Source organism: Vespa mandarinia, chromosome 17 (genome assembly GCF_050613455.1).
Source record: "Vespa mandarinia isolate Hongniang chromosome 17, ASM5061345v1, whole genome shotgun sequence".
NCBI classification, from domain to species: Eukaryota; Metazoa; Arthropoda; class Insecta; order Hymenoptera; family Vespidae; genus Vespa; species Vespa mandarinia.
The window spans coordinates 4,438,529-4,462,710 of record NC_140826.1 but is presented as its reverse complement, the minus strand read 5'-3'; the positions used below and the strand labels follow the sequence as shown (position 1 = coordinate 4,462,710).

Sequence of the window (24,182 nt, the reverse complement as noted above, 5' to 3'; positions counted from 1 at the left end):
AGGGTAAGAGGCGATATTTTTTTTTTCTTCCTAATGAAAAGCACGCTTCACACGTGCGTCGCATGTGTTATTAACTTGTTTCCCTTGGTGTATATATGTACTTTATGTATGTGCATACGTGAATGCGACGATGAGAACTCGATTTTGAATTAATCCTTTACTTTCACGTTACGTATCTTCTTTTTCCTTTTTTTTTTTTTTTTTTTTTAATTATAATCGATGCTGACTTTGAATTGTTCGAATATGTTCGATGTCAAAAGTTTCTCTTCTCGCTACGCGATGTCGAATGAATTTTAAGTTTGTTCTCTTAAAGATTTTGCACTCTAATGTAGAGCGAACGTTCGTTCTAAGTCATGCAAAAGGGTTTCAAGTTCGAGTTTATTCTCATTTATCGCGTGCCTTTTCGTCCCCTTACTAGAGCATGTCTTCTTCTTTAGAAAATATAATAGAGAATACGTTAAGAAACGCTATATATATATATATGTATATATTATATATATATATATATATATATATATATAATTCTCGACAGGAACACTGCCTACGCTATCGCGCAATATTTTATATGTATTTTATTGTTGTTGTGTTGTTGTTGTGTTTTCTTTCTTGTAAAACAATGACAAGTTAAAAATGTAATATAGCTCGTACGTCATACTCTACATTCGATTTGCGTTTTCTATTTTTTTTTTCTTTTTTATTTTACTCATATCAACGCACTCGCACCGATTTCGGCAAGCCGAACCACCTAACTAACTATAACTTTATACGTTTAAAGTTTCGCTTAATATTAAAATATAGTAATAGTAAGAGATAAAAATTAATAATAATGATGATAGCTCTTATATATATATGTATATATATATATATATATATAACTTATAGATAATAGCAAATTTGTATCGTAACATGTCGCAAATATTATGAGCGTGTTTCGTGTGTATTTGTTTTTATATTCTTTCTCTTATTATTTTATTTTTTATTTGTCCGAGCGATGTATCTTCTAATATTCCATTCTTTTCTCGTGCCAATATTCCTTTTCTTTTTTTCTTTTCTTCACTATTTACAATATGCGTATTGTATCTGTTTAAAATAATTCAGCACATCTCTATCATATTATTCGCTGGGCCATTGCAATTGTTACGGCGAAATAATGGGCATTAGAATGGATCGTTATATGGTAAAATTTGTGTCTATGTAAAATTACCCTTCTACCGTTTTCAATATTTAGAGAGTCACGATGAAACGAACGAGGATAATGTATGTATTTATGTATGTAACGAACAGGAATCGATCGGACGTATATTAAGGGCACATTAAATCCATGCAAAATGACTCGACACGACACATGAAGCGATTAGATAATTTCTATTTAAAACGACGATTAAATTCTCTCACGCATCGTTTCGTCGAATCCCGAAAAGCGTAATATGTTACTAACGAGAAGGATGAATTTAAATCGAAGAGAAAAAAGCTGCCTGCCGAGAGAGAATTTCGTTGCTGAGAGAAGAAATTGACTGAGTGAAATGGCAGTGCGTGCTTTCGTGTCATGCTCTTTCCTCCATGCGTGCCCATTTTTTTGTTTTCTTTTTTCTTCTTTTTGTCATTTTTTTTTCTTTTCTTTTCTTTTCTTTTTCCTTTCCTTCATACATTCATATAACGAGTAATAGATTTTTCTCTAAAGACCTTTGATCCTCTTTCGCTATTAATGATATACAGATGTACTGATATACGTATCATATCATCGATAGCGATCTTTATCAGACGATTCGGACACGATGCAGATTAGAAGAAACATTATCATTGACGTGTGTGTGTATGCGTATGCGATGTATAGACGAAGAAGAAATGGTAATAGTTAAAAGAGCCGCGCACGCCTTTTTATCTCGTTTCGACGCCATTGCGGTAATCTGTAGAATTCGGCTCGAGTACACTGTAGAACTGCCTCGAATTCGGCGTCGGACAAATGTCGCTGAGAACAGAATTATATAATTAATATTATTTGTAAAACTGCGATTAAACTTTTTTTCTTTCGCTCGATATACTCACTTCGAGATTACAACGATCAACGTCAGCCGGCAGTCTATAATTGGTGATAACGAGTAAATGATAAGGATAAAGCTTCGGTGGTTCGGTTGGTGCAGCACCCATATCCGGCAGTGACCTTCTTACGTGATGACCACCATGACTTCCCACCACTGAACCTAGGCCACCCGTGTATGTGGTGGAGGATGGCAGGATACCACCATCATTCTGTATAACGATCGAACAAAATATTTACACACTTTTTTTTTGTTCCTTCTTTCTTTTTATCAACACGCGTTATTCTATGTCGACAATCTCTCATATTTAATTTTTAATATCACGCACATATCTATATATAATTTTTTTTCTTTATATATAAACGTTTATCTTTACAAAGAAATAAATAATATTATACGTTTGACGATAATCATGCTTATAATATCATTTTTACACATAAATTATAATTATCAGTGGACCTCGTTACGTATTCTCGTGCAAGACAACGTCAGCCATTCCAGAAAAATGATCTGTGATACTTGAAATCTTGGAATTCCACGTTCGTAATTATCAAAAGAAAAGAAATATTCGTAAGAAAATTAATGTTTTTTAAAAACATTTCTTTGAAAAAGCCGTATGTGTGTATGTGTGTATGCGCGCGCATGTGTATATATATATATACATATGGACACACGCGCACCATAAAGATAAGATCAAAAATAAATATATGTAGCCAACGAACGTCGACGAAATGTAACGTCAAAATAAAAAAAATGATCAAGTGTATATATATATATATATATATATATATATATATATATATATATATATATATATATATATATGTAATAAATATATCAGAGTATCGAACAAAAATAAAAAAAAGAAAAAGAAAAAATCATGACAAATTATCGGAAATCATTGCAATCGCGCTAGCGCACGCCTTTTTTTCGATTAAAAATCAAAATGCAATATAGAAATGAATAAATTCCATTTGCAGAATGAAAGAAAAATTTTCAGCGAATGTACAGCGAACACATGCACGCTCATAAAAAGAATATACATCAATATATACAATATCATACATGTGCAATGCGTTTATCCCGTCTTCTTTAACATTAACATCGATTAATGTTCATCGATAAAATATATTTCAACGAATCGTAATACATACAATTGCAAAATATATTTATATGTTCATCAGCAGGAGGATCATTTTCTCTGTCTAATTTTTTCTCGGTTTATCATCACTTCAAAATCAAAAACATGCACGATTGTGTATCGCGTCGAAGAAAGAAAAAAGGGTTGCAAGAACAATCTACAAACCATGCTAATTTGCCGGGAGTAGTATGGGGCTGTGGTACATACCAATGCCCGTCGATCCACATCCGTGATGCTGCCTGTCGATACTAAAATTGGGGAAAAAAAATGGGAAAGAAAACCATGTCAAACCATATTGCACAAACCATTTGTTACGTGTACTTTTCGTCAACGATGTTCCAAGTTTCGTCTCGCTTGACTCAACTACTTTTTGTTTGTTTCTTGTTTTTTTTTTTTTTTTTTTTTTTTTTTTTTTTATGCAAAGTAAAAGAAGAGAAAAAAACCAAATTGCAATTCATTGCCTCATTTGATTACAGCCAAGCGGAGAATGTAGGAACATGATTGCTACGAATGATTTTCTATATTTAATTTAAACTTTCTTCGCACGGTTCTTGTCTACGAATATTTATTTAATTGTCAGCGAAAATGAAACCGATGCACGTACATTGATTTTTATTCGTCAAGGTACCTGCATCGTTCTTATCTATGTTTTTTTTTTTTTTTTTTTTAATTATTCATCGTCCTATCGACTAAGCACAAATCGTCGTTCGTAGAACGTAAAACGAAAGAATTTGGAAAGCTATTCACGACAGCTTATAATCTCGAACGAACGAAGATGAACATTATCAAGGACGACACAAATTTGAAATTTGCTACGACCAAGTGTGATAGGCGACAGTGACAGTGCGATAGCTCGCAGGGAAGAGGATTAGTAAAGCATGCACAGAATGATAAGCAGATTGAAAAAAGATCTAATTAATAAGAAAGAAAAAAAAAAAAAAAAAAAAAGAAAAAAAAGAAAGAAATAAAAAAGTAATCTCTTTTTCCCCGCAAGAAAATACCCAGCGAATCAACTACGTGGTATATCTCGCGAAGAAACTAAGTGATTAATTAATTGATTAATTATTGAAAATTACGTGTGAAAAAAATAATTCGACGAGAAAAGATAAAGGTGTGTTTGCACGTTTATCCTTTTCCTCTCGCACTCTCTCTCTCTCTCTCTCTCTCTCTCTCTCTCTTTCTCTCTCTTCCTCTCCCTCTCTTCCATTCTTATTTTTTACTCACTATCTGATTTGCCGGATGAGAAATCAGTGCTGTGCGTCTTGTCTCCCATCCCACTGAACGAATAATCACCCTAGACGAGAAAAAAGCGTTATCTTAATAGGAGATGCAGGCCGAGGGACTTGGGGTCGAACGTAAATACTCTCTTTATGTTAAACGCGGATGCTTTTCTTTTCTTTTTTTTTTCTCTTTTTTTTTCTTTTCTTTTTCTTTTTGTTTTGTTTTGTTCGATCGGTCGATCGTAAACGCGGTGCAAGACTTACAGGGAGAGCAGATACAGAACCGCCGGTCGAGGAGAAGGTGTGACTTCGCGGTGCCAGACCGTACCCTGGCTTCGGGATGTGCCGAAGAGAGCTCACAACTGGTTTCAAATGTCAATTTATGATTTATTACTACAATTGTTTCTCGAATAGGAGGGGATGGTAGAAAGTTACTCTTTCATTCCCATACGAATGCCCCAACGTTCGCCTAGGTTATAACAATTTTTTTTTTTTTTTTTCTTTTTTGTCATTTCCATTTATATCAAGCACCTACAGATAGGTATAAGTAAATAATACACATATACGTAATATAGATATGCGTATATTCATTTTACTGATATATTAATCGTATTCATGGTGTAAGCCAAACAGGTGTAAGTATAACGCGAACAGGACGAAGCCCATGATGTTTCGTTAAAACGAAAAACGAATCCTGATCGTTCCCAGCACTCACGTAGTAGTCAGTGGCTTCGTTTTTCCATGAAATATCCAATTATCGTACAGTTTACCTAGAATGAATTTTCTTTCTCCCACGAATACCGATTTTTATCTTCTTTTATCCGAGCTCACGATCTCTTAACTACGAAGCACATCAACAATGTACACGATACAAAAGAGCCGACGTTTTAATATAGAGCGGTCACGGTGAAATTATTATTACTATTACTATTACTATTACTATTATTATTATTATTATTATTATTATTATTTATTATTAATAATATTATTATCCTTATCCCACGCACGAGAAACCCAAAGGAAAACGCAATCGACATTGAGAGAGCACACCTGATTAGTTACATCATGCACAAGTAACTATCTACGTATATAGTATGTAACGTCACTCTCGTTTTCGTAATAAAATCAAAAGAAACGGGTATGACCGTTTCGTGTCATAAAAAAAAAAAAAAAAAAAAAAAGAAAAAAAAGAAAGAAAAAAGAAAAAAAAAGAAAGAAAAAAAATAAGCCCCTACCTTTTCTCTTCCATGGAAAAGAAGGTCGTTTAGCACTTTCTGTTTTATAACAAAAATTTTGTCAAATAAATTGTATGATTGATGATTAATTATAATAGAAGAAAAAAAAAAAAAAAAAAAAAAAAGAAAGAAAAAGAAAAAATCCTACGAAAACGGTTCACAGTCTCAAAAAAGCCGGCACCTTTGTTTTCCTCTTTTCTTTTTTCTTTTTTTTTTGCAAGTCGGTCTCTTTTTGTTAAGCTAAAAAAAAGCGAGCCTTCCGCGAAGACAAGTCAAAGTACTTCTTACTTTTCTTCTCTTTGATCTTTTCCTTCTTTCTTTCTCTTTTTCCTTTTTTTTTTTTCTTTTCTCTTTTACAAATATTCCTTTCGACTATCGAAGGATGAAAGAGTACTCTACTAACTACGTAGGCTATAATTGTCTGGTTACTTCTTTGACTTGAATTCGACGGCTAGCGAATTGGAAAGTTTTCGGACTCACCGAATGATAGTGCCTAGTGGCGTTTGGAAGAGTGAAGGCGCGTTGAGTACCAAGGGGTGGATAGTTTCTGGGAGCCGGGGAACGCGCCGATGACCTCCCAACTGCCGCCCACGCAAACACAACACAAACACAAAAACACAAATAGAGACACGATGGTAGACACGACGACAGGTAGAGGCGTGTGACTCACGAGATGATGGCCGCCTGTTTTTTTTTTTTTTTTTTTTTTTTTTTTTTTTTTTTTTTTTTTTTTATGTCTCAACATTGGAAGATACGAATTAATCTTTGAAAAGTTTCCAATGAGATAAGCGAAGGATGCGAAAGTATCATGCGCCAGGAGAAAGATACGATGATCAAGAAAGGAAAAAGAAAAAAGAAAAAAAAAAAGAAAATAAAGAAAGAAAGAAAAAAGAAAACGAAAAGATCTTCGATTATCTTCCAATATTGCAATGATAACAAAGTCGAGGAGTATGATGTGTGTCCGTGTGTGATAAGCCTATTATTATTCTCTATCTATGTTTCTCTCCCTCTCCCCCTCTCACCTCTCTCTCTCTCTCTCTCTCTTTCCCATTTCGTAAACCCTCTGTGTCATGCAGGAAAAGTTGTAGCAAGGCGTCGTTCGAGAAACGTCGTTAGCATTTTGACCGAGCAAAAAAAAAAAAAATATGTAGCTGCCAATTAATAATACAAGAGAAGAAAATGCAATGTTTAATCCTATGGTTATATAATCAACTATATACGCGAAAGAAAAAGAAAAAGAATAAAATATAGAAATTAAAAAAGGAGAAGAGAGGCCAGGCAGGCACATTGAGGTAGGTCGACGGCATGCTGAGGCAGAATACATCACCTGTTAGATTAATGGGGCGTCCATAGGAGAGTGTGGTTTTTTTATTGGTGCTCTTAAAAAACAACACAACGAGTCCTGCTCGAGTTACACGTACTGTTCCCTCATTTTCTTTAACGAGATCACACGAGATCCCTTAATCCACCTAAAGCAAGATTTGCTTACGCCGGATACGTCGTGAATTCCACGTAGCAAAGTCTTGCAGGTGATAGAATCGAACTTTAATTGGCTATCCCTTGGCCATTTGTCAAATCTTCACGCGGTTTCTAATCGTCGATAAAACGTCGACGTTATTGCAAAACGGTAGAGAGTGATTATGTTAGTGTTTATGTGCGAACGTGTGGACATGTATGAGAGATGATTTTTTGCTTATGCATTCATGAAATAGTTATGAATAAATGATTTCTCTGTTCTTTTTTCATTATATATTTTTTTTTTTTTTTTTTTTTTCTTTCTTTTCGATAGACTTATAGATCGAAGGAGAGACTCACCGTTGTAACTAGGCCCACTCGATCTGTAACTAAAACCATCGTCGTCTTCCCATGGTCGTGCATGATCTATGTTTCTCGATGGCGCTGTATAAAAAGTTTTCTTTGACGAAAGTACTCTTTAAACTAATAGCTGAAAGTTATTAGTATCGCTCGCGAAGCTTACATGCTCCAACGGGACTCTCGTATCGCAGCCTATAGGTTGGTTCTCTCGCGGCCGATGGCGTCCTCGAAGCATTTCTTGGATCAACGTTGGCAGCTTTGTGTCTCAAATTCTCTCGATCCTTTTCGCGATCCTGTAGAAACACCTTCGCTATTCCCGTATCGATCTTACTCAACTCGTCCTGCTCTTTCTTCAACTTTTGCTCCACCTCTTTGATGTACGTCTTGTTGTCTACCTCATCCTCGTCATCTGATGCGGGTACCCCCTATTCACAAAGAACGTCAATGACTCTCCAAACTAGTCTATTAATCTACATATAATCAGAAATATATACCTTGTAAGTATCGGACCATCGTCTACGTCTTTCGGGATCGGTATAAGGATAAGGAGGAGCTGGAAAGTCATCTCTTTCTATCGGCGGCTGAGCACCAGGTGGAGGTTTCATAGCATCCGGATAATGTGCCAATTCTATTGGCTCGTCGTTGTCAACCTGACTTCCAGCAGCAGGCGACTTTGGCCGAGTTTCGCTCAAAGCATCGACCAATGCTCTCATTCCTGATCTGCTACTACGTCCACCGCTACTTCTTATCGAACGAGATGCTGTTGGAATCGATAGAAAGATTCCCTCATCAATATCGATGACAATAGCTATACGATTATATCGACGATAAAATTTTACATACAGCTGGGTCTATGAAAGTGGGGACTTGTCGGAGGTTTGTCGTAAGGCTGTATCGGACGTCTCAAATATCCTTGACTGGGCGTTTCAGTCAAGTAAGAATAAGTGTAAATCCTAGATACATCCTCGTGTCCCCCTCGACCGTATTCTCTCAGGATCAATCCAGGACTGCCGGTTCGTGCAGGATAATACTGAGGCAATTGAGAAAATCTTCGTCACATTCAAATTTTTATTATTTTTTCTCGTTCATTTCGATCAACTTTTGTCCAGCACCGCCATAATTTAAATGTAAAGTGGATAAAAGAAAAAGAAAAAAAATATATATATATAACGGAGAGTACGGAATTCCTTCGAAAAATCGCAAATCGTAAATGATTTCTCATGGTAATAATGACGATGATGATAATAATAACGATAATAATAATAATAGTAATAATATGCGAATTGCAAAATGATTTCAATAAAATGTAAAGATTTCTCATAAAGGAAGACCGTTCCAAATGGTACGTGGCCATACCTTGCGACTGAGGCTGCTGTAAGGGCTGCAGAGTGATCCGTTCAGGCTTGGCGTGCGTGACCGCAATGAAAACTATACACAATGACCGTGCGAAAAAAAAAATAAACAACGATTAAGAAAGCAATAATAAAAAAGAAAAAAACTTAATAAAAAATCAAAAGTACGATAAGATGATAAAGTTTTCAAATAATACGTAATAGTACCTTCGTATATCGAAGCGTGCGTAAAGAATAGGGTAAAACGTTGAACGATGCATGTTAAAGCGATACGTTTTTCAGGACAACCATAACTAAAAGCTATTACATCAAGCTTTATTTCGATACGAACAATTCTTCGATTTCTAGCATATTCTACTTTTATGCCATCTGATGCTTATGCGTACGTTCGATGTGATGAACATTTGTTCAGATAAACAACAATAAATCGTACGTATGTTTGTACATATCAAACGAGATGGAATATACACATACATTGAAATGATATTTAACGAACGATATCGATGCACCTGAATACAATGTGCAATTGCCAATGATCAATATAGCAACGTGCATTCAAAACGTATTTTCTGCAAGAGAATTCTTCTCGATTACTTCCTCAGCCTGTACAATTCACACACGTATGCCTTGTTCGATATCTTCGGAGAGACTTGGAATACGAAAAAAAAAAAGAGAGAAAAAAAAAAGAAAGAAAAAAAGGCAAAAGCTCGTATACGTGATACGCCGTGTGCTTTTTGACAAATAATACATATACAAAAAATAAAAAGAAAGCTTAAGCCGAATAAAGTCGAAAACATAGCAATACCCATAACAATACGCACTTATATACAAGATATAAATTGATAATTGTCTTAATATATATGTATATATATATATATATATATGTATATATACAATTACATACACTGTACATTTTATACGAGTTCCGAGTATCTAGAATACGTCTCTTGTATTTGTATTAAAATAATTACTTACGTTATCTCACGTTATAGATCACGATTCTCTCGAAGTAAATCGTTTTGTCGAATATATATATATATGTCGATATATCGATTTACGTAGATCGCGAAAGTAAGGATACTCGATCTCGTTCGAACGATCGTTCGTAGAACGAAAATAGAAAATTCGTACGGACCGAAGTTACCTGCATTTCCGAGGCGCTACTGGAAATTCGTTCGGATTCTCTGTGTTGCGGAGTATGTGCACCTTCTCCGTGTCCGTTGACTATACCGTTCGGTCCTGTTGGTCCTGGACCGCAACGAGGATGCCAGATTGCCGCACCTTGCAGATACATCTCTTCTCCGTCGCCAAATGGATCGCCGCATTTCGTACAACGAGCGCAAGTCGGATGAAAATGATGATTATCACCGGCCTGTAGAACCTTGCCGCTTATGTAACGATTACAATACGCACACTTCACGCCAAATTGTTTCTGATAATCCTTCTCGCAATAAGGCACGCCATCTCTGCGAACGAACATACACAGATATCTTTGATCCAACGACATTCGATATACTCGTCCAATATCTTCCATAATATTGTCTATTATCAAAAATTGATAAAAATTCTCCTTACATATTAAGGGTAATAATTTTAAAGAAATATATTTTATATCTTTCCAACTTGTCATAAAATAAGATGTACGAACGTAAAAAGATTTAAAGCGTCGAACAGAAAATGATCTCACTCACTTCCCCATATATTCGCCATGTAGAACGGTGTCGCAGCTATGACATTTGAAGCACCAAACGTGCCATTGACGATCGAGAGCGACCAAAGCTTGACCTTCTCGCAATTGGTTTCCGCAGCCGGCACAAGCACCAGGGTCAGTCGTGGCATCGTTGGATCCTCGAGTACCACCACCGCTATTCCCCACTGGCGTCGATGCTTCTCGAACGGGGATACCAACGCATCGATGACATAGAGCTTGACCTACGGGGACAATGAAACGAAAATTGTATAGATCCGGTCTCTCCGTCATTCGACGCGAGTAAATGCCTTCTGTTGTATCGCTTAACTCGAATAATCACATTATACTAACATCTTATTCTCGTTGGACTATTCCACCTATGTAACAATAAAATTTTATTTCGCATTTGATTTTTAAGTGTTTGTTACGGAGATAACAGATAAATCGTTTTATCGCGTGATCTCTTATCGCTGATAGCCGATTATTATTGCACTTTCTTGGTAACCGAAGTATGACTAATCATACAACAGGCTACCGGCGGCCTACGAATCTACGTAACGTTACATAGTTTTCAGCCTTCGCACGTATTGACCTTGTAACACTAAGGAGCGACGATTTATCCGAACGGTAATTTGCCTTTAACAGAACGACTGCTTATGCTAATTTCATGACTCGTTTCGCGAAGCACGCAACGACATATTATCCCTCCTCGAATTCTATTTCTTTTCTTTTTATTTCTACGTAGTTGCAAGTTTAAGAGAACGTACCTTGTACCAGAGAAACTTTCGTTCCTTGTCCAAGCAACGGCTGTCTGCATCTTTGACAGTGAAAACAATTTGGATGAAAGGCATGCTTCTCTCCAGCTGTAACAACGTCACCTTCAACGTATTCTCCGCACCCAGCACATTTCGTGCCCCAACGTTCTCGGTAATCCTATACGAAAAGAAAAAAAAAAAAAAAGAAAAAAAAAAAAAATAAATAAATAAATAAATAAAAGAAGAACAAAAAATCGATCGATCTCGTTTCAATATTTTTATAAAGATTTAAAAGATTTGAAAAACTCCTTGAACTTTACCTTCGTACAATAGTAGGAACCCTCTCGAGCAAAGAAGCCACCTTGTGCTAAACTAGCATTGCACTGAGCACACTTGAAACAACCTATATGAAAATATTTATCCTGTACCCTCAATACCTCCCCGCTACACTTCTTCTTACAAGACTGGCAAAATGTTTTCCCTGTAAAAAAAGACCAAGCAAAACAAAGAAATGTCAATGGTCGTTTGGCAATCTCCATAAACGAAAACAAAAAGATGGATATCTAATTGTGAATGCTTTGTACGTTCGACGATGGATCCTTTCATTCTTGTTCTATAACTAAAACTCGTGTTTCGTTTCTCGTTTAATCAATGGCACCACGATACGATATATACGATTGAAATGCTTGCCACGTACCAGTCGAGTATGGTCTACGTTACAAACTTAATCCAAGTGTAGTAAAAGTGCAACGTATGACTCAGAGCCACGTTAGACGTCGTACCGGTTGCCATATGGAAAGAAGAAGAAGAAGAAGAAAAAGATTGTACAAGACACTTGCCAGGGCACATTTACGCGACCCGCGGCCATCGAAAACGGGTGAAGGCCTTCCTAGTGCTGGAAGTGGTCTTCGTTTTATAAACCTTATCGCGGTTTTCTTGTCGAGGTGCGGTTAGATAAAGTACCGTGCGGTTTTCGTACTTGACGACGACGGACTCGATCGTGTATAATCGACTCTAGTTCTTCTATTTTTTTTGTTTTTTTTTTTTTTTTTTTTTTTCTTTACTCTCCTCCTTCCCATACGAAATAATTTCTATTCATTTATTTATTTATTTGGCAATCAATGAGAAGAAAATGCAAGTGCACTCAACGTGAATTAATACTAAATAAGATCTCTTAAAAGGCAAAAGAAAATTAGAATTATAATGAATTCGTCTAGATATATGCGATAGATTCTCGCATGACAATAACATATTTATATGCAACAATAAAATAAAAATTTATCTTGTCAAGCATGTTCCATTTTCATACTCCATTTTTATAACTCCTAGTCGAACTAAAATGATAGTTTTTTTACGTTCTCGAGATAATCCTCGAATCGCTGTTCTATGATTCGCTAGAACGATCAAAAAGGATATAATTGTGAAAGCGTCGCCGAACGTCAAAGCGGCTGATTGGAATGCTCATTTCAAAGTTACGAGCCGCAGTTCCGCTTCCTCTTAGAGCATTCCTATACATCGCTATCGAAACTTTCTAGACTCGCTAGACATATTGGCGTGGCTAGTTTTTCTTTCTCTTTTTATTTCTTTCCATTTTTTTTCTTTTTTTGTATAATCTCCTAATAATAATCGTAAGAAACAAATATCGAAATGATCGGAGTCGAAAGAAAATTACGAACGAGTTGAGAACTCGAACGAATCGCTCCTTCCTTCTTTTTTTTATCGACATAGTTATTCGATAATAAAATTAAGACGAACGATAAGAAAGGAAAGATCGAAGAGAGATATATTTATTAAAGGAATCGAAACGATCGTTCCCTTTTTATTCATCATTTATATCCCAAAATTTTCACTTTATTTATTTTCGTGCGTGATAATTTTACAACGGGTTTAATACACGACGGGAATTTAAATTGAAGATTTTCGAGTCGGCACGGAATAATCCTCCCGAGAGATCGGTGCAGCACACGAATAAATGACACTTTCGAAAGAAATTAACGAGATTCTTGGCGACTACTATATACGTATATACGAATCCTGTGTACGTATTTATTTATATACGCAAGTATGTACGTCCGAACAGGTGTATGACTCACGCGACAACTTTTCCCCGTTATTCTCGTCTTACTTTTAACGATTCCTCTCGTTCTCGATTCGCGATTCTCTTCAAGGAAAGAGAAACGAAATATATGTTACTCGCAAGTTACTTCTCGTCAAGTCGAGAGAGTACGAGAAAATTAGCAAGAAATAAAAAGATATTTTGATAGAAAATAATGATTTAATTAAGTTGCAAGAAATGGATTCGAACAAGTGACATCATATAAATGTAACTAAATTTATTTACTTATCGCTCTTGTATTCAATCGAAGAGAGAAAGATCGTTCTCATTCGGTCATGTGGCGTTAATGAATTCCAACGGCATTTCATCGAAGACGAGGCGAGCTCGCTAGTAAGTACATAAAAGGGACGCCTCTTCTAGAATGAGTCTGAGTCATCCTTCAAAGAGTATATACATATGTGCGTGTTTGTTTGTATGTGTATGACAAAAAGAGAGAAAGAGAGAGAAAGAGAGAGAACGATGTCACGAGTAACTCCATTGATCTTTCTTTCTCTCTTTTTCCTCTTCTCGCTCTCTCTCTCTCTCTCTCTCTCTCTCTCTCTCTCTCTCTCTCTCTCTCTCTCGACATCGATTTATTATCGTTTTTTCTGCATTACTTCGAGCCTGAACGTATCAACTAAAATAACACTGCCGACAAGTGACACATACTAAAAACAAGAAAATGGTAAGAAAAGTAGTCGTAGTCTTATTATTACTACCTGACAGAGAACGTGACCGCGTTGATCTTTGGCGTGTGCAAAAAGGACGAAGAGGGGAGAGAAAAGGAGAGAAGGAGAAGAGAGAGAGAGAGAGATCGCAAAACATTCGGCGAGAAGTTAGTATCGAGACCTTTAAAAATACGCGGTGATATCATGAAAGAGCTCTTCTCGGATGTATTTGACGTCATCGGTTCATCACGTGAGTTAAGGTCACCGTACACATCAGCTTAAAATCTTTTCCTTTCTCTTCGCGTAGGCTGATTCTATCTTCCTTTATATTTCTTTAAATGTATTCGAAATCGTTGATAGAGAATGATTTTTGTATATACATATATATATATAAAAAGATATATATATATATTCGAAGTAAAATTTTCAAGCATCTTGACGAGCGACCAACACACATCATGTCACATCATAATTTTCATTGAGAGTTAACAAGAGTTGCAGTGGGAAGCATCCGGATATTTCAAACGGGACTACGATCCGAGACGAATTCCGGACATCTGGCCAGTTTAATAATCTCCCCACACATAATATACGAAATTCTCGATGGCATTAAAGCACTAAATGGAGAATTTATTTTATGAAATTTATTGTTAGAGTTACATGCTCGAGAGCGTCGTATTCCTCTAGACCGAGGTATAATGATTCTCTTGAGAGAAGAGTGACGTGAGAAACGAAAAGAGAGGTAAAGAAAATAAGATAGAGAGAGAGAGAGAGAGAGAGAGAGAGAGAGAGAGAGAGAGAGAGAGAGAGAGAGAGAGAGAGAGAGAGAGAGAGAGAGAGAGAGAGAGAGAGAGAGAGAGAGAGAGAGGTAGAGATAGATCTATCAGTTCACACCCCTTTTCTTCTTAATGGGTTCTCGTCGACACGTAACTCGGGCGTTCTACATGCACCGTTCTCGGTCGCGGTATGTTAATATGATTCATAAGTGGACTAAATAGGATGTCGCAAAGTGGGGTCAAATGCAGCGCGACCCCGACGACTCTTAGTTTCTCTCTCTTTCTCTATCCCTCTCGCTCTCATTTTCATTTACACACGCTCTGGGTCATCAAATCGACAACGTCGTATCGTATCAACGATGTTTACAAATCACGACTAATTGCGATACTTTTTCGTCTTCTTAGATCTTACTCTATCGATCTATAGAGAGAGAGAGAGAGAGAGAGAGAGAGAGAGAGAGAGAGAGAGAGAGAGAGAGAGAGAGAGTGAGAGAGAGAGAGAGTGAGAGAGAGAGAGAGAGATCTATTTCGTCTCATATGGTGAAGGATCAATCGATTATCCACGCTTTGTTTTTTCTTTTCTTTTTTTTTTTCTTCTAAATATAATTATCATAATTAAAGCCATTAAAATAATAAGTGAATATGATTATTTCGTTTCCGCATACAAGAATTTTCAACGGGGAAATGAACAGTAATAAGTTTCGAGCCTTAGCACAGATACATATAGTAATACATTCTCTAAAGATTTGCGTGTTTAGTAGCGGATGTGTGACACAAACACGAAACGTGATAGTAGACGATGATAGCAAAGAAGATCAACGAACCGTCCATTAAATTCGACCTAAACTTACATGTTCTAATTTCGTTAGTTTTTATTATATATATTTTATAATAAAAACGTTAGTAATTATTATATATATATATATAATAATTATCCACATAATAGATGTAGGTATAATAGATTAAAGTATACTTGGGAATATCGAAGATAAATGAAGTAGGAAATTCGCATAGGATCATTAATGGCACGTTAAAATCTCATAGATCTAAATCTCGATAACTACATTATCGTCGAGCAAACATATACGCGATAACCACGAGCGAACGGGATGGTAGAATTAAATTTTACGCCAAGTCAAAGCTCACGCTCGTTCGCTCTCTTTCGATCTTCTTCTCGTCTCGTCCTGTCTCGTTTCATCTCGTTGCCTTCATATATCATTTATATACATAAAGATAATACGTTTAACCTTAATGTATCGGCTAAACGTCACGTTTCCTTTTACCGCTTCTAGCCTACAAAGTTTCATAACCCCATTTATTAGATACCACCAACCAACTAGTTACACCGACTTTAATGTTTGCCGACACGAAACGTTTAAAAATCAAAAAACTTTTTTCGACGACGACGACGACGACGACGACGACGACGACGACGACGACGAAGAGGTGTAAGAACATATACGAAAAAAAAAGGAAATAAAGAAAAAAGAAAAAAAAAGAACGTTACTCGGTCGGTTTAAAAGCAGCTTAAAATATCCAGTATAGATTATACGAATGATAACATTATCTTTCTCATATTGGTTAATAGATTTCTATTACGAAAGTCGTAAAATGCTCTGAAGTTTTAGGCTACGAAATATAAAACGAATATATTAACTTTCATTATCGTCAGACTTTAAACTGTATCTAAGTGAACGATACGAAACGTAATGAAAAATCTGTTCCTGATATCCTTGTAATAAGATTACGTGCTGATGATGAATTATATTAACGATGACCAACGAATGTAAATATATACATATAGACACACACACACACACACAAACGATGTACTTGTACATGATGCGTCGAAGTTTTTGCTTTACAATCTTCAAAATGTTTTTTCGATTACATCGCGAAACAATACAACGTTATCAAAACGATACTTTCAACGTGTTCTGCCCAGTTTCTTATCTACAATATGCTGGCTTACTTAGCTTAGATATAGAATAGAAAAATTTTGCCAGTCGTCGTAACAGTTTATAAAGTCAGATGACGTACCATATTACATATAGAAACTAATTATATATTATCATAATTTAATAATTTATTAAGTAACAATTTGCTCTTATTTCATAGTCAATTGAATTGCAAAGATCATTGGCATTTAACGAAGGCTATGTATGTATATATACAAGTACATATAGGAATGAACTAATAGAAAGTTTTAATTAGACAACTTGAACGACTGATTAATAAAATAACAATTAAAAGACCAACGGAATATAGCTCGTAAGATTTAATACGTGCTCGTTGCTCGTGGAAAATTTATGACATCAACGATCGAACCTAAATCGTTTATTTGTCTTTTTCTCGACGATACTCTTCTATTCTCAAATTTATACATGTGCACTCTGTTGGATTCTTGAATATCGCCACGAGCTGTTTCTCACGAAGAGCGAAAACGTGACGGGGAAATATCGAGAGCGAAAAGCAAATAAGCTCGTGATTATCGTGTCTCGAGTCATGATACACGAGAAATCGTGTGCTAACTTGGTATCTCTTCGTGCTAAGTAACATAATATATATATTATATATACATATATACATATATATATATATATATATGTATATATTTCGAATGTATCTTTTTATGCAACTTTTATATCACATGTACGGATACGCATAAAAATGTACTGCATATATAAAACAAAGATAATAGATGACGTTCACGACATATGTGTAGAAAAACGATTCGTGAAACTTTGTATTTCTTCATCTTTTTTTCCTCCTTCCTTTCCCCGGTGTCAAATCGCAGGAAATCGTAATGGCCATGAGAGGATCCACGTCAGATGGCACTGGAGTTGTCGTTATCGCGATCGTAAAACGTTAAACCACGCCTTAGTGCGAGAGAGAATAAGAAAGAGATCGCCATTTAATCGATAAAATTTGCACGATAATTCACAATTGTATTTTAAAATAATAAATGGAGTATCCTCTTTCAATTGTTCGTACGGTTCCTCTCTCTTACCCTTTTTGTACTGTTTTTGCTTGGTCTCCTCGACAGCTTGGTCCTTCTTGACCCCGTTGCTTTCACTCGCTATAAAACTCTCGCTCGTTTTCGACTTCATTGTACCTCTCTCCTCTTGGTTATGTAACTTCACGCGAGTTAAAAAAAGAAAGAAAGAAAAAAAAGAGAAGAATATATGAAAGAGTAAATGATACAACGATAAAAAAAAAAGAAAAAGAAAAAGAAAAAAATTTCGATTTATAAAACGTTCTTCTCTATTTATTTATTATCTATCGCGATATTAGATAATAATGGTTATTACATATAAAAGTTAAAACGCGTGACGATCGTTGTTAAATCAATCGATCGATTCATTGGAAAGACGACGTAACTACCTCGATCGCCGATCGTAGACTGGCAATGGGTCTCTCGGCAAAAGGAATTGAAAGCGTCGGAGCAGAGCCACGGTGATTAACGTTTCGATTGTCAACCGTCACGACAACTGTTTACTTTGCGAGCTGTTCCCACCTCTAAAGTCTATCCCCACCACTCGAGATGCCCTTCGCCATCGCAGTATTATCGTAGATGTTGGATCGTCAAGAACTGTTGTTGTGATCTTCCAGAAATAATTTTGACGAAAATATTTCGACAGTATTTGCGAATATTAATTAATTAATTAATTAATATATATATATATATATATATATATATATCTATTATCGCATAGGAGTAAATTATATTAAATAATTAATCGTTTATATCGAGTAACGTAAAAAGGTTATCAAACGTTTATTAAGTTAATCCATTTACGTATCATTGTATAATATTATAGTCGTTTTACGTCGTAAGTAGTTCCGTACAGGGGTAAAAAAAGTATCAAGGTATATAGACATATTTAATCTTTGTATTATTTCTTTTTCTTTGTGTTATTTTCTTTTTCAGCCACGTTGGCTCTGTATCGTATTTCCGAATTCTCTTACTCGATTTATTATTATATGAATAAATCACGTTCTTATCGGTGTATTCGATTACAAGTGAGAAACTACATATATATATATATATATATATATATATATATATATATATATATATGAGCGAGCGAACGAGCGAACGAGCTTGTGAATAATTTAAGTATCGTTCCTACTTAGAAGGTTATTTTTGTTAACGGTTGGACGTAGAAAGCAGAACCGCGATTCGAACGAATCAATGAACTCTTGTCTCTCTTCTCGTGACCGTTCGATGAGCCGAGAACGACGACGACGACGACGACGACGATGACGACGATAGACACGACGTCTAATTCTTGGCGTTACTACGTTTACCTCGAAATTCATTGAGTGATGTTAACATTCCTAAAAGTTAATAGTATGTACGTAGGAAGAAAAGTTTATATAGACGGGATAGTTATCATTTGATATTAGATGCCGGTGATAAATACTTTGGAATCAATGACTGGACTTGCGCAAGCGTCGTAAACGCAAAACCGCGTTTCTTTGCCGTTTTTCGAAAAGTCGAAGCATGCGGATTAATAACGCTCCGATTTTATGGGATGGCGTTATGCAACGGCGTGTAACCGCAAGAAAAAATGGACGGTCGGTGGTCCAGCCGCGATTCTTGTTTTCTGTTTTTTTTTTATTTTTTTTATGGGTTTTTCTTTTTTTTTTTTTTTTTTTAAATTAGGGTTTTACCTGATTTCATCGACGACAAAAACGAAGAAGAAAAAAATCGAGTCGAAGGCAGAAGGTTCTACCTCATCGGTAGAAGGTAAAAATAGAGGGAATGAGAAGACACACGATTGCGTGACAAATGTCAATAGCTTCTCAAGACCATTGCTGTGCTACCTGTTTGTATTATCGTTTTCTGTGCCTTTTTTCCTTCTTTTCTTTTCCTTTTATTCTTTTCCTTCTACCTTTACAAAACTTACGTAACGCGCACGATATATATATATATATATATATATATATATATATATACTCTTTGGAACGACATCGCAATCTAATTGTTACCGCATATGTACCTATCTACGAGCGAGCACGTGAGATTGGATTTATTCGAGGAAAAAAAAAAAAACGAATAAATATATAAATAAAAAAATAATAAATCCGTGTACGGCTTTAATCCGTTTAAAAAGAAAATAACGTGGACTGGCCAAGATAAGTTTATTTTCTTTCGTGAGTGTTCTCATTCTGTCGACTTAAAGACGATGCATAGATAAGTTCATTAAGAAAGTACAAATTTTATATTTGTCTTGATAACTTGAAAGTTTTAATGCGAGATAAATAGTAAGAAAAGAAAAAAGAAAAAAAATTATGAAGGAAGGAAAAAAAAAAGAAGAGAATATTTTCTACATAGAATGCGCGTAACTGTAAATGTGTGTCAAGCCTACGACTATGAAAGTGTTATACTATTTGCATGTAATATTATACAGCCGTCCGTCAATAAACATTACTATATTGTATTCTCATCTGTTACATAATCTCGGAGTCGAGTTCCATCCACTCTCGCGTCTTCGCGAAGGACCTCGTCCTACCGGTAGGAAACAACAAACCGTGATCGATGTAATATCGATTTTATAATGAATCACTACGAGAAACGATAGTAGATACTTTTTGTATTATCATTAATTCATGTTCGACGTTATTAATTATTAATCTACGTATACGTTTCGCTTGTAAAAATCATTTAATTGACTCTTTCTAGTTGCACGAAATTAAATTAATAAACGGATGAATGAATAGAAGAATGATATTTCCTCTAATGTAACAACAATGACTCGAACGAAATTCCATCGAGCGGATCGGACTTGGTTTTCGAGGGCAAGGAACACGTAATACTACGTAACGATATACATAGACCTACACACACACACACACACGCACACTAAGAGTCTAGAGTTTGGCGCATTCGGAGGAGAGAAGAGAGTTCAGAGTACTCCTTCGATATCGATCGGGCAATGGTTGCAGTTTCTCGAGCTAAAGAAACGGGAAATAGCATGAAACGCGTGTCCCTTTACGGTAGAGGGTGCTTCACCCCTCTACCGTGCCAAAAGTGTGTCGATACTCGCGAGGGTGGCACGCGAGGAAAAATCAATAGAGCTCGTCGATCGTCGTTCCAATTGCAACGACGCGTCTACGATTGAGAGTGCGTTCGTTTTGCAAGTAATTATGCATGAGACAACGAGGGTGAATTTAATATGAAACCTAACGAATAATTATATCAATGATACTCTTATACAAACATAGGTTCGTATCGATAAAATTCGCGATTAGAGCTTTCACGTTATTATATTATTCGATATTCCTGTTTAGCCATTAATCGATGGTTCTTTTTTTTTTTCTATTATATTAAAGTAGAAAATTATTATGATTATATATATGTTAATAGTAATTTGCATCTAACAATTAAGAGACATATATATTATCTCGATGTTGTCTCGATTCGAATGATCGAATCCGTTAAACTTTCTATTAACACGAAATTAAAAGTAAATGTATTATTTTCACTTTCGATCATTTAAAATATGCCGATTTCTCGATAAAGATTTATAAGATAGATAGATAGACGCGAAGTAGCGCCAACGGAGAGCTCTACAATACGCAAAGCGGATAGCCGACAGTCACGATGCCGTGAATTATAAATAACATCCGTGAATGTCCGGCGCACGTTCTGCATATCTTAAAAGCCCACGATGGATTTCCAAGTATTTGCTCGGTGGCTTCTCTAAGGCTTGTATAACAGCGCGACGATTACGACTTATAACTATTGAGAATCATTTTTACGTATTACAAGTTTGGTTACATACATATTATGAATGAGATCGGACAATAAGAGAGGAAATACGATTAAGCATTTCGTATTACAACATATCTTTCGTACATATTTTATAATTTATTAAACCATTCCTCGGTACCGTTGTAATATCAAAACTAAATATTGATATTCCAGGATGCGATTAATCCTTGTAATTGGCAAAGAACCTCTAATCCCGTAAAGATATATCTATACTCGTGAACATCATAAATCATCATTAATCATTGCGATTCGTTAATATAGCAAAGCACGATCATCTCTTTTTTTGTTTTTCAAATCATTTCATACGTAATTAAATCCGTAGCGATATCCCTCTTTTTTAATATTCCGACAAGTCGGATTTCGACAAATATCTTTTTCGATGAAGAAGATGAAGGAAATGATTAGAAAGCATACGTTCTAATGTATGTAATCATCGTATCGGTCAACGAACCGTCAAGAAAATCTTCTCGGATATGTTGAAGCCGATAGAAACGAGTTGGAAATAGCCCCAATTTTCGATATCCTCCTTTTCTCCTCGTAGACGTCGTCTCTTTTCTATGCGCATACGCGTGCTTGACTCGTATACGCGCGCGCATAATCACAACAGAAGAGAAGGAAAAGAGAGAAAGAGAGAGAGAGAGAGAGAGAGAGAGAGAGAGAGAGAGAGAGGGCACTATGTGCGTGCAACGCGTAGGAGGGGACGCATAATTGCGTGGTTAAATTTACGAGCGTGTATTGGGGAGACCTCGAGAGAAAAGAGAAAGAGAAAAGACTCGTCTACACAAGCCCTCTTTTTCTCTCTCTCTCTTTCTCTCTCTCTCCTCTTTCGCTCTTCTCTTCTCTTTCAAAAGCCGACCATACGAAAATCGAGACGCGTGCAAAACAATGGACGCCTGGTGTGAAACGAGCTGCGAGAGAAAGAAAGAGGGACAGACTTTTGCTTTTCTTTCTCTCCTATTTTTTTTTTCTTCTTGACTTTCGCGTGGGAGGATCGTAAAATTCCTTTCCCCTTATCCTCGCGATACATACAAAAATCGTACAGGCCGAATAAATAATTATTAAATTTATACTAATCATTTCCTCTATCATTTCGATTAATTCGTAGATATATCAACGTAACGATTTCACGATAAACATTTATATTCAAGCATGTATTTGACGAAATTAATACACGAATAGAGACGATTTCGTCTGACAAGAGTTACTGAATATCATGTACTGTACGAGTTTAGGGCGTGGAATCGTAAAAGGGGAAAAATGGAACGCAAAAGGGAATTTTCATCGAGTCTTTCATAGAGATAGATAGGAACAATATTTTCTTACTTTTCTAGAGGATCGTCTTTCAAAAGATATCTATACGAAATAAAATATGAGCAAGATTGTAAGAATAAAAATAAATATAAACATAAAGAGGCTTCTCTCTCTCTCTCTCTCTCTCTCTCTCTTTCTCTGAGCTGTTGGAAAAAACCTATGCTTGGGGTCGCCAGAGAGAGAGAGAAAGAGAGAGAGAGAAAAGGTCGGAAGGCGAGTCGAGAAGGAAACATGATGCTTCGTAGGGAGAAAGAGAGAGAGAGAAAAAGAGAGAGAGAAAGGAGGTAGCATAGCGCATACTAAAAGAAGAAAGAGAGAGAATACAGGTCACGCTTCGAGGCGAGGCGATACGCGAAGTGAAATGAGACTAAAAGGAAAAGTGAGGAGAGAAAGAGAGACGAAACCAAGTGAGGAGAGAAAAAAAAGAAAAACCACGGACATCGGCGACGACGACGACGACAGGCACGCGCCACGGACTCGCCCTAGAAAACGTCAAATCGACGATGAGAACGACGACGACAGATTCACCCGCCTATTTATAGAGATCCTGTTGAAGAGACTTCGTCGTCGTCGACGACAACCACGACGACGACGACGACGACGAGGCAACGCTCGAGCAGCTTACGATCCGTTCGAACGACGTTCGCCTCTTTCTCTTATTTTTATTTTACCTCTTCTTCCTCTTCTACAAGTTCTCAAGCGTCGTCGAGAACTCGGCCGTTAAGAAAGAGAAGCGTGAAAATCGCATGCAGGGGCGTATCACTATCTTCCTCTCTCTCTCTCTCTATCTCTCATTGCTACACTGACGCCTACGAAAATGTTAGGTGAGTGACAGAAACGGAAGATCGACTTTTACTCTCCCTCTCTCTATCTCTCTCTTTCATAAACGAGAGCGATATCGCGGCACGCGCGCACACGTTCAAGTCGTCGCTGCATCGAACGCGAAAAAGAGAGAGAGAGAGAGAGAGAGAGAGAGAGAGAGAGAGAGAGAGAGAGACAGATAGATAGATAGATAGAAAGAGAGAGACAGAGAAGGCAACCGGCACTCCGGGAGTCACTTGATTTCCGCCTTTTACTCACCCATCCTCGCGACAACCAGGAAGTACTTCCTCGAATCCTAATGAACGTTTTCTCGTTATATACCAAGTTACGCGATCATATTACGGCACTGTTCGCGAAAGCTTAGAAAGATGCTTCCCGGGTTAACTCAGAAATGCGCGAAAAACGCGAGAGACGTAGGTGCCACGAAACGCTCGACGTCCGACATTGCGTGCTGGCGCAGCCGTGTACTGTCAATGCGCATG

General features: G+C 36.5%; 1 protein-coding gene across 29 annotated transcripts; it reads right to left on the bottom strand.

The window, feature by feature from the left end:
- Window positions 1-177: 177 nt before the first annotated feature.
- Unc-115a (actin binding LIM protein Uncoordinated 115a) lies at window positions 178-24,159 on the bottom strand. 29 transcript variants are annotated; one of them, XM_085662293.1, is made up of 17 exons: window positions 18,098-18,271; window positions 17,797-17,923; window positions 11,568-11,728; window positions 11,260-11,425; window positions 10,494-10,734; window positions 9,947-10,268; window positions 8,807-8,878; window positions 8,294-8,480; window positions 7,945-8,210; window positions 7,614-7,875; window positions 7,451-7,534; window positions 6,116-6,216; window positions 5,636-5,674; window positions 4,405-4,474; window positions 3,346-3,428; window positions 2,047-2,250; window positions 178-1,969 (listed from the first exon to the last, which is right to left on the bottom strand). In XM_085662293.1, exons 2-17 carry the CDS (start codon window positions 17,894-17,896, stop codon window positions 1,856-1,858), a joined length of 2,472 nt encoding a protein of 823 aa, XP_085518419.1. In that variant the 5' UTR covers window positions 17,897-17,923; window positions 18,098-18,271; the 3' UTR covers window positions 178-1,855. The 29 variants fall into 29 exon arrangements, with proteins under 29 accessions (XP_085518419.1, XP_035726548.1, XP_035726552.1 ...); XM_035870655.2 differs by having other exon boundaries at window positions 18,171-18,189; XM_035870659.2 differs by lacking the exons at window positions 17,797-17,923; window positions 18,098-18,271 and adding an exon at window positions 23,959-24,159.
- Between the last annotated feature and the right edge of the window lie 23 nt (window positions 24,160-24,182).